General features: G+C 39.8%; 1 protein-coding gene across 8 annotated transcripts in view; it reads right to left on the bottom strand.

Annotated features, from left to right (window-relative positions):
* The window catches only part of znf608 (zinc finger protein 608), an 82,436-nt gene that overhangs the window by 51,634 nt on the left and 18,477 nt on the right, over window positions 1-12,325 (bottom strand). For all 8 annotated transcript variants that reach the window (XM_072281486.1, XM_072281480.1, XM_072281482.1 and 5 more), the window contains one exon: window positions 6,449-6,701. In XM_072281486.1, the coding sequence (XP_072137587.1) occupies window positions 6,449-6,701 (253 nt within the window). The remainder of the gene's footprint in view (window positions 1-6,448; window positions 6,702-12,325) is intronic.

Here is a 12,325-nt window from a genome sequence, read left to right as displayed (position 1 = left end):
GTAGGCATCTACTTGCTTTTAATGCATTGTTCTGAGATCCTGCTGGCAACCTGAAAGCTCTTCACAGGTCTTTCAAATGCAGGGCTACGATTTACAATGGGCAGACTGTTGCGGCTACATTTTCAGCAGATCGGCGATTTGGTATAGAATCGTCGACTTACACTGCATGGGCGGCAGCCCTTCAGCCAAACTTGTCCATGCTCACTGTGGTGCCCGATATTTGGCTCATGGCCATCTAAACATGTCCTATCAATGTGCTTTTCTAAATGGCTTTTAAATGTTGCTAATAAGTCCACCTCAACCACTATTTCCGGCAGCATATTCCAAATAAACACCACCCTTTGCCTTTGATGATTTTTTAAATATCTGTTGCCTCTGATCTTAAATCTATGTCCTGTTGTTTCAGATTCTCCCCACCCCCACCGGAAACGGACTATGACCTTTCACACTCGCTAAGTACCTCATGATCTTACATAATTCTACCAGGTCATTCCCTCAATCTCTCATATTCCAGCAAATAAAGCCCTATCTACACAACCTCTCCTTTTAACTCACCTCCCCCACCCCCACCAAGTCCAAGTCCAGACAATATCATGGTAAATCTTTTCCATATTATTTTCAGTTTACAAGCACCTTTCTTAAAACAGGACGACCAAAACAGTTAGCAACAGTCCAAGTGTGGCCTTCCCAACATCTTACATAACTTCCCAACTTCTATACTCGGTGCCCTGACTGATGAAGGCCATCGTGCCAAACGCATCCTTCACTGACCCATCTGCCTGTGACGCTGCTTTCAGCGAACTATGCACCTATGCTCTTCAGTCCCTCTTTTCCATAACACTGCCGAGGAGCCTACCTCTGAGTGCATAAATCGCACCCTGGTCTGATCTCCCAAAATGTAATTCCTCACATTTATTTGGATAGTCCACATATCATGTTTGTTTGCTTATAGAAGTTATTAATCATCACAGGAACATCAAACCAGTGTTTAAAACACACGAGGAAATCTGCAGATGCTGGAAATTGAAGCAACACACACAAAAATTGCTGGTGAACGCAGCAGGCCAGGCAGCATCTATAGGAAGAGGTACAGTTGACGTTTCAGGCCAAGACCCTTCGTCAGGACTAACTGAAAGAAGAGATTGTAAGACACACACTATGCTCAAGTGAAAAACCAGCTTCTTTTACACTGTACCCTTCTAGCAGCTTGTTACAAAGTCAGTAACTTTATTTTGGAATTGCTGTAACATCGATTTGCTGAGAGCCACAGCCCAAATGCTCACCAAACCTCACATGAAAAATGCTGTGGAACATTTGTAAACACAGGATCACTGGAAACACTTCTTCTTAGGAAGCCCATTGGGATTTAGGATGACTTGCTTCTTCCACATGGTGACTGACTAAGAACAATGCAAAGCCTGTGGACTCTGCCAGAGGTGAGGCAAAAGCAGCTTGGAGGGCAAACGGACGGAGGGGTGACACTGACTGGGTCCTCGCATGACCCTTCCAATGTATAGATTTACTGTGTGGTGATGACCATGTTCACTGCATCAATCGTGAGTGTACCAATATTGTGACTCTGGGAAGGAACTGGTAGAAGATTGTTGAAGAGAATCCTTATGCCTTTTCCTGTGGCGCACAACACGCCCTTCTGTACCTCCAGCAAGCAAACAAAGTTTCCTTTCTTGAAGGTGGGCACAATTATGGTATCCCTAAAGTCTCCAGACATGCACATATATCCCTGATGAGGGAAGGTGAACTCATGAATTCAAATCAAAAACACTGCTCTGCTGCGTTTGACCACGATCAACAGTCCATTCAACTTATTACAGAGCTGGGGGGGAGCAATGAAGTGGACAGTGCATTTGTGCAAAAGACCAAGGGGTTGTTTGAGGCAATATTCAAACTGCTTTTATTAAACCAATTAACCCACTCAACGTATATCATTTTGCTGTTACTAATACTTACCTACTCAAAATAGGGGAGCTTGAAAGTGGACAAGGGAAGGGGAGCCACAAGGTTCAAAATAACATAATTTTCAAGATACAAAATTGTTTATTATCATTCTTTAGCACGCGGGTGTAAAGTAGAACGAAATGGTTCTGACTCTGGATCTGATGCAGCGTAAAAAAAATCACAATAAGCATAACGGAAAAGAGAAAAGCTGCATACAACTTCGATATCCATCCACCACTCATTTCACAACCACTTAGCAAAAGTATCGAACCGAGAACTTAGACACATACGTTGTTGCTGAAATTGTAACATCAGTAGCTGGATGTGACTTTGCTCCAATTTAGAAAAGTAGGCCCAACAGTGATCAATAGCATGTCATCTTTCACACTGATGACCATAGATTATATCTCAAATTCTTAAATTAATAAAAAGAAAAAGTGAAGAATTTTGTACTTGTAAACTGAACATCAACTTGCCTTCCAGCAAATCAGCCAATCGACACTTTCCTTCTGAAAGCAAGCTGGCAAATGACACTGAGGCTTTCAATGACCTTGTGTTGCCTCTTTCTAACTGGCCTTCCCTAGGCAGGGGCCATTAACTGCCTGTTATTTTATCTACATTTCAAAGCAAATTTGGCTGGGGCTCCCAGGAGGGTTTCTTGCATCTGTAAAGGAGCAGACTGCAGAATGATTTTTTTTGTTGTTGTTATAAAGACGCCAGGTTTTCTGTTTTTGACCTCTGCCTTTTGACATCTTGGCTTCCTGTGCCATCAGCATAACCAGATACGTTCCACAGTGTGAAGCTATAATAATATCACAGCATTTGTAAACCAATTCAGACATCAGCCATAAATTATTCAAGACAGGGTTCTGTTAGTTCAACTGCCAGTGAGAAACTCTGAGCTATAATTTCAGCAGCAAATTCCCCCTACATCTTTCCATGCCCATTTACTATTCTTCACAACAGGCTAGCAGTCTCATCTTTCACCACTTAGCACCCTAATCTGCCTATTTAATTTTGGGCTTTTGCGATTCTGAATCTATTTTCAGACTAGAGCCTCTCTGTTTCCCTCCTCCCCCGCCCCCGACTGAGCTTTTATCATTCTTTTCAAGCTAAAAACAGCGAGGGTTTGCAGCAAGAGATGGTCACACTATTGCCACCCCTGCCCTCTCAATTTTGCTTCCCCCTTCATTCACGTGATGTTTGTGTACAAATAGAACTATTATGATATGCATCTACACGAGGTAGCATTCCTTGTACCAGTGGTAAGAGGTTGTGACTGGAGGAAGTTGTACTCTTCACGAAAATCCACAAGCTACTGTTTCCAATAAACCGAACTGGCTGTGTCTGGACGTCAGCACCTGGCTGCAGGAGCTCCGATTTGCAGGTTACATTTAAACCTTGAAGATCATCCCCCAGGCACTGATGAGCACAACTACAGTTTTGATCAATTGGCCTGGGCAGAAACATGAGCTGGTCTATCGACTTTAGAGTCAGAAAACCAAACAGATTCAAATAGTATCAACACTGTGACAGAAAGAAAATTCAACTTCCCTCTAACCTCATCACACTGACCTCCGACCCCTGTATCTCTTATAAGTTTTATACATTTAAGTCCGGTAAGCAGTTTAAATGTTAGCAGCAAAAGAGTTTAACATACACAACTAATTTATTACAGTTTAAAGCTGTTTTATATATGGTAAAGCACAGACTAAATTCTCATTCCATGAACACATTGCGGCTCCTTCTTTGACCCAATTAAATCCATTAATGGGGATTGCGAACCTTAGCATGCCATAAAAGATCCTTTGCTATAGTCAGGTATGTCTGTGCTGTGGATAGATTGCCCCTACAGTAAGCCCTGATCTTTCTTCCTTTATTTTTTATAAATGCCTTTGAAAATCCTGCCTTTCCTCTCTATTCATGCTAGATAATCACAGTCAGAAAAGCTCTGACAGCTTACGTAATGGTCTCCAGAGGCAATTTGTCACGCCAGATATTAGCCATCTTCAGGAGCTTAGTAGCCCATTTGTTTCCTTTCTGCTGTGTGCAAATAGTTTACCAGACAGCACTGCAGAAAGAATTGCCTTTCATTCAGCTGGTTCTACGTGTCCATTGTTCTGGCTCTCTTAGCAATTCAACCCTAAGGCAATAGTCTCAACCAGCCTTCAAATTATCACTTCTGATGATTGGAACTTTCACATAATAATAAGCCCTGCTTTGCTGCTGTTAGGAAAGAAGTGATCATCTTTTCATTTCGAATGCAGGACTCTTTTCTGTTCCACTGTTAACAGGATAAAACTTGGCACCCTTTTCTTCTGCCTACACTGCACTTTTTATGAGCAAATACTCAGGCCCCATTAGCACAAAGGAAAGCGAATGGCCACTTACAAACAATCAAGAGGGTTAGCAACATCTTAACCAATCCCAGAGAGGCACTCCATTCTACTCTAAGGAAGGGGAGAAGAGGTAAAAACAGAATGGGTCTACAGAAATATGCACCAATTTTGTAACTAGTATATTACACCTGATTTTGTTTAGCCTTCAGCTTCCTGGCCTTATTTTTTTCTGAATAAAAACAAAGCTAAGAACATCTTTATTTTGCAACTGAATCCTAAACACCAGTTTCACATTTTTAAAAATCACTACTCTCTACTGAGAACAGACCTCACGCTTGCAATTTTTAATTAGCGAAGTATGTAATGTCATCATTTGTTAAAAATAGGGAACATTGTTCTTAATTATTACTATTTGTCCACTGATTTAGATGGTTTTCAATTCAACCTTGTGTGTGCAAAGGGGATTCGGCAAATATTTTATGAGAAAATATTCTCAATTGCTGCCAACTGGGAGAAAAACGTAACAAAATTAGGTAGAAATACAGCAATAAACAAGAATTATTTTTTCCTGAACTATTTGTTCCGTTCAGGCATAAAATATTCATTGGGTCAGAAGGGTATTTGATTCACCATGAATAACTCTATTAAGGTCACCACAGGCTCTCTTACTGCATCACAAACAGCCACACATTCTGGTGCTGGAGGGCAGTCATTTCTAGGAGCCTAGTTATTCCATACACTTCACCACATTTTGTATTGAATTCATAAAAGCCCCCAGCTATTTTTAGCATTAGTCATTGCCTGGTTAAAAGGAAAACTTCTATCTATTAGTTACACGAAGGAGTAAGTGCTGAAAGAAAATCAAGCATTAAATCAGAGTGAATGACCATGAGTATGTTCTATTAATATTAACTCTTCAAGCTCATTAAGAAAACGGGAAACATAAGAAATTAGAAAACAAGTAGTGCTGATGCAATCTTTTCCTCCACCATTGTATTGCCATTGAAACCTATTGGGGAGAACTGGAACATTCATTTCCCGACCAGCAGCAATAAAAATTACTATTCCAGCTAAAATCAAAGGGAACTCAATGGTTAACAGTGACTTTCAATGTAAACAAATAAAACTGCTCCATCTCAGCCTGAAACCCTAACTGCAAAGGGGAGGAACAAGACTCTTCAGACAAACTGAATTTTAACCTTCCCTGACCCCACAGGTGTTCAAATTCTCAGTTACTCAAAGCCACCAAAAATACTTGAATGATAAATGTCAAGAGTTGACAGCCTGGTTTAGTTATGGTCCTTAAACACTGTAGGCTCTGCATCTGATGCAGGTTTTGTGTTTCATCTGGTCTAATGAGAACGGAAAATACTAAAAGCACTCAGCAGGCCAGACAGCAACTGTGGAAAGAGAAACTGATTCACATTTTTTTTATGCAAGACCGTTCCTCAGGACTCTCTCTGCTCTAATGTTGTGCTGTTGGTGCAACCAGATGAGGGCAAATGAAAATCGACTTGCTAGATTTAACTAACTAAGGTGACCCCGTCAGGAAGACAACTTCTCCTCAAACAACATTAATGCAGTTGGAGAAATGCCCTGGAATAGGTTTAGGACTGTGAATATGATGTGCCTTTCAGCTCTCGACAAAAGGTAGTCTGGCAAATGTGGAAGTGGTTTTAAAAGATGAAATGGGCAGAAGGTCTGTGCTCAACATGGGTTCAGATATGACTGTAAAACCAGAAACAAAACAGGTCCGGACGTGGGCAACTGGAGTGAGAGAGAGATACGAATTCAGTTGGGTAAGAACAAGTTGAAACATTGGGCCTACCTGGACAATTGCAGAATTGGAAATGCATCACGAAAATGCAGAGGGACGAAGAAAATTACTTATGTCATGATAATGTTGAACTGGGGAAAACTTTTCCTCATCTAGTATCGTACTTCACTTCAATCTAACTTTCTCAGCATAACTCTGATCCTATCATGCTTTATCTAGTTTTTTTTTAATAGATCCATCGTTTATTTGTTCCAAATGTCTCTCAAACCTCATAGGGGTAACTAAACATAGCAATTCATATTTTTACCCAAATGATATATATATATATATATATACACACACACACACACATATAAATATTTGCTTAGGTGTTTACCTTCCTCCGTTTCATGCCACACAATCCCTTCCAGGTTTACACTGGTTCCTGGTTCACATGGTCCAAGGCATTCTGGCTCAGTCACTACTCCAACCTCACAAGTATTTATTCCCATTGAACGAGTCCTTACTAACAGCTGTTCAACTGGCGCAGCAATGCTAGATGAAGGAGGAAAGTAGGAAGGCAGAATCTGAGGTGGCATGCTCACAGAGATCGGGGGCGGAGGGGCAGGCACAGTGAACAAAGGATCAACCTGCAAAGCAAAAAAAAGGGAAAACGTTATAACCTTCATTGTCCTTGGAAATAAATTAAATCTCAATATCTTTCCCATAATAATTTTTGGTAAAACAAAATCTGAAATCTCATTCAACCTTCAGTTTAATTTCATTACGAGTGAATACCTCTGGTCAAGCATTATGTTGTTTAAGCCCTTAATAATACAACAAATGCCATTTAAGAATGCCTTTAGAAAGAATGCGCAATATATTGATAGGAGCTATCAGAAATAATCCATTATCCTTCAACAAAGAAAAGGATATTGTACAAAATGTCACACATTAATGAGCATGTGCAAAGCATTAATCATCCCAGAGAAAGTTCAATGGGTAAAAATTAATATTGCTATAGATAGGCTCCATCTGGTTTCTGCATAAGAGGGCAGAGGAAGTTACAAAGGCACACTGTAATCTTGAGGAGGGGATAACTGTTGAGTGACCATCATAAACTAATGCTTCGAACAAACCTGCTGCACAAGGCGTTCCCTTTTCTGGTCATTTTGTTAGTCTACACTGTGATAGTGAGCTTTGTAGGTAATGGTTAGACCATCCTTTTGTACTTGCCTTGCACATCTTATCAAGCCTTAGGAAAATGCACACAGACAAGACTGATTTACTTGTTATGCGTTTGAATCAGCTGCAACACATGCACCAAATTGCAAGCTAAGCACAGCCTAACTGCTTCAATACTTTCAAATGATTTACAATAATCACCTAAAGGATAAGCACACAATCGTAATGCGACACGGCTTTAACTCTGCCAATGACTGCAAGGCAAAGACTCCGCACCTGGGCAAAGAAAACGCAGCATGTGCCTTTCCATTATCATTCCACTACTCTGACACAGTCATTATATTTTTGCATTAAAGAAGTGAAACTAGTGCCATTGTCATAGATTTCGACATCTTGTGGAATAACACATAATGAAGAGCATTGTGACATCCTATTTAATGGATCAGCCAGTAGGTCTGCTACTTGCCCACTCAGATTCGGAAGCTTTTCAAGAGTCAGGACTTCAGTGGGTAACAGCTCAGTGGATATTTGGGCACATCACTAGAATCCAATTCATGTGGCTCACACGAATGAAACTGCTGATAGGCAAAAGGTATTACATTCTCACCATACCAATCCTGTACTTTGTAATGTAATACCTTTAAAAAGCCCTGATAACAGGACAGTATCTCTCCTTTCCTAACAATGCAAGATCTGCTGAGACATAAAGCTCCAGGGAAAGACAGTGACTGCTTTAATACTGAAAGACACATTCTTTGATGAAACCTTCCTTTGTTGTTTATTGAAAACCTATTTCAAATCTTACCACAAGCAAAAGACTGTAATCAAATGTAGCCCCGCGGAGCACATTACAGGATATATTTTTCCTCGGCACGTAGCAAAAATTCAAACTGAATGAGAATAAAAACAAGAGACACAAAATCTTATTCAGTGTTAAAAGGCTAACAATGTGACGCCAATGAGCCTCTTTCCATTAAGCAACGCTCTGACACCATCTGTTTCCCTTTGCGATTCAGCCCTCACAAAATCATATATCACACTAAAAGAAGGAAGATACCAATTTTATTTTATAAAGTATTTGCTTTGGAGGATCAAATAACTGCTTTCCTCTCCCACACACTTTTCCACAACCTACTCTCATGCCCATTCTATTGTGATGGGAATTAAAGGCACAGTCTTTTCAGGCAGAGAAGGAGCACATTGAAAAAGGGATAGAAAACACTGGGTGCACAAGACTTAACAGCCGGACACGGCAGTCTGTCAGAGTGGGGAAAATATATGTCAGAAACAGACGCTCTGCTTTCTTCAGCGTTACTCGAGCGTGATTATTCCCAGGTGTTTATGTGTGCTGATCAGAATTCTGGCAATTCATCACAGAAAGCAGAGCAGGGAGAAAGAACGTACTATCTACTCTGCAAAGATATTTACACACATAACTAAAACTGCCCAACTCTTATATGCGAGCCAGCTCTTTTCAAAGGCAGTTGGCCATTAGCTATTTATGTTCACAATGTAAATCTTCTGTGTATATTTTTTCAGCTTCTTTTGCAATAGACTGTATGATGAATGCTGATCGGTGCTCATAATGCTCCAATGCAATAAGACTTCCAAGAGGGAAGATTTTTTTTAATTAAATCCCAGAAACATTACAAAAGTAATTATTTATAAAACGATCTGACTCTATGCCTTACTAATCCTGCAAGTCAGATATTGTCAGGATTCTCCATTAACTTGCTTGATTTGAATGTTTCTCTCAAATCAAGAAAGTTATTCTGCTGAATTCTTGCGTTCTGAGTGCTAGAAAAGCATTTGGGCATTTTGTAATTACTCCAGTATATACCAGCAAGCCCTATGTAGAAAGAATTCTAAAAAATTGACACTGATTTACGGAAAGATATTACAGCACCGCCACCAACCTAATCATTAGTACTCCAGCAGCAGTCATGTGAACACATCAATTATGGGCAAGTGCCAAAAGCTCCAGAGATCCAGCAGATTAACAGGCAATCCTCTGTTTTACAAGCATACATCAAAAAGAATATTAATAAGAGGAGGGGGTGGTGTGAGAGCTTGTCAGGCTGATTCAGCCATGGATGTAAGCATTTCTTCCAGTCTTTTTTTTCATGAAACTATTCCATGAAAGAAACTGGCACCAAATACAAAGTCTCTTGCCGCCACCTTTTCAAAAGCACTGTTGTGGATCACTGTAACATTTAGGAAAGTAAGAAATCTGGAATTAATTTCATCCTGCTGTTCTGACAAGTATTTAGGCCCCTGGTACTTTTAAAAGCATCAGTTCAATATCATCTCATTTCCACTCTTCTGTTACTAAAGCAACCAAATTTATCAAAATTAGCCTTAAATATTGCAAGACAACTGGAATTACATCAAAGTAAAATTCTTCCATGTACAAATACAGCAGAATCCACACAGGGTGTGCTGAGATCTAGATGCATTACAGTGCTGAAGTTTTATTATTTAATACACAAGGGATATTTTTATCACCGATATGCGTCCATTATACTTGAAACTGGATCATACATGCAGAATTACTTGTCTCATGCACACAAGAGGGTGGTTTAAAGGTGAGGTCTTTTTTTTGTTGGTTTGAAACAATAATTCCAAATGCAGAAAGACTTTTTTTTATAATTATAGCCTCAAGATCTACTAAAGCTCTTCTAGACAACTCCAAGTAGTACAATGTAAACTATTGAATACAGTATTATCAAAATCTCTGGAAATCTATTACTGTCAAGCAGTATACCAGCGGTAATTCCCAGCAGGACACACACTATTGTGTTTTTTCCCTCTCTCCACTCCCTGCCCTAAATCCTAGTACTAATACAGCTCTAATGACCTGGACTGAAAAAACCTGCTCTGCACAGTTACCTCCTGTTTTGAATTCATTGCAACAGATTTACAAGGTCAATGGCATCAGTCAGCATTAAACATGCAGAGATTTTAAGAGGCCTGGAATGCTACAGATAGAAAAGCATAAATCGAGCCAAAGGGGGAGGATTAAAAGAAAGAACTATATAAAATGGAGTGCATTATTTCCCATGGTATGTAGTTACAGAATCATTTCAAAAACAAATCCTCATATTTTATGTATAAGGAAGCTATTTCTTTCCTTTAACAGAGAATATAACCATGTCATTTTTTCCTTTCAGCAATTAATAACACACAACTAAAACACTATTCTCAAACATGATATGTTTCAATCAAGCAGTCCTAAATTTCATTAGCAAACCAATAATTGTACAAATAAATGGGCAATCCCCAATGTTCCATTAAAGGAGGAACTTTACCTCTCCTCTTCCAGCTCCATCCATAAGTCACTAAAGCAAAGGATGATCTATGGGTCCAGCCTGCTCACTATGAACAAGCTTCAATTAGGTTAGACCAGCAAATATTCAAAACAGGTAAAAATGTGAGCTGCAGTGTCGTTTAGTCCGTGCCTAGTAGATGGCTCCTGTATCTGTAATTAACATATGGATGCAATCTTCACATTCACTCAATTAGTCACAGACGTTGTTGGTAAGCTGAGAAAGCAAATGCTGCTCATCCCAAGGATTTACAGTCACAAGCATCACACCACAAACTCAATTCTTCCCACTATGCTTGCACAGCCAGTAAGCACAAACCTATTTTACCCCCTCTTCTCCCTCTTCCAAATGTGAATGGATTCAGCATAAAACCTTCAAGTAAGCTCACTGTCAGAAAAGGAATGAATCAAGAACAATAATGTCTTTCACGGCACCTGTACTTGGGCATAATTAGTCCAACCAGTTTCATGTTTCCTGTAAGCTATGGAGATGCGGCAAAAGACTCACTCATGCCACAAAAGAAATCGATATAAATGTCACCCAACTAAAGTGCGGAATGAAAGTGTAGCTTATTCTGAGTTTTTAAAAAAATTTCTGTACAATTAGTTTACAGAAGAAACAAAAAGAGCTGCCACCACACTACTCTAAATTTACCCCCACCTATCAAACCTCCAGATTCCTGCAGGGTTACAAGGGTTACAGACCGTGCTTCTCAAGTGCTCATACATTAAAGCAGCTATTGGAATAGGAAGGCTTCACAATTGAACCTAATCCTTGTGGTGTCTTGTGTGGGGCTTGGGGGAGAAAGAGGGGAAGTCTCATTCAGCATGGAAGCCTCAAGTGATTTCCCCTCTCTTTATGGACATTGAAAGAAACTATGGTAAAGTACCCGCCCAAATTAAAGAAGGTCAGTGTTGGCCTGGAATGAGAACTGAAGCCTCTGAGCCAAAGGGATATCTTTAATTGCTATATGCAATTCCTCTAGAAACCACCGATGTTTCAGTTCTCACTATCCTCTCCTTTTCCTGTCACTCTTCTTCTCTCCCTGTCCCTCCCCCTTTCTTTCCACAACTGAAAACACGGTTGATTTCTAACTTTCCCCAGTTCTGAGGAACGGTCATTAACCTGATGCACAAGTTCTGTTTCTCTCTCTCTATACTCCCTGCCCTACTGAGTGTTTCCAGCATTTTTCATGTATTCGAAAAGATAACACTTCTAGGAAACACAGCCACCCACATCAGGAGAAAGTACACCATGGGGTCCAGAGTTCATTAACTTTAAAAAAAACTAAGCTCTGTTGTCCTTGGTAATGCATTATAACCACTGATTACAAGGTCTCTCATAACACTACTGCCTTTTGAACTCAGGGATATTTAAACTTGTGATAACGTTGCAGATATTTGTTCTCATTTTTTTAATACTATACTCCAAACACTGAGTATCTACATTATTGAGGGTGCAGTGTGGTGTCTAATGGTTTTATTTGTCCCTGGCAGTCAGCCAGCAAGTCTTCCAATATTTCATTCAGCCCACTTTGTGATTAATAATACCACTTTCAATATCTGTGTTGAGTTAATACAGTATTTGGGACATTTCCTGGAAGATTGTTTAGAAATGAATCATATTTCTTTAGTGGGATTTTATTTAAAGCAAACTCTGCCACCCTGTTTCAGCTTCAAAGGTCAATAAAGCCACAAAACCCTCTCTTCCTGATCCCTTTATGGCCTTTTCTGTGCACACTAAAATAACATATAAAGTTACTT

This window comes from Mobula birostris, chromosome 17 (assembly GCF_030028105.1).
Source record: "Mobula birostris isolate sMobBir1 chromosome 17, sMobBir1.hap1, whole genome shotgun sequence".
NCBI lineage: Eukaryota > Metazoa > Chordata > Chondrichthyes > Myliobatiformes > Myliobatidae > Mobula > Mobula birostris.
This window is presented reverse-complemented; position numbering and strand designations above follow the sequence as displayed.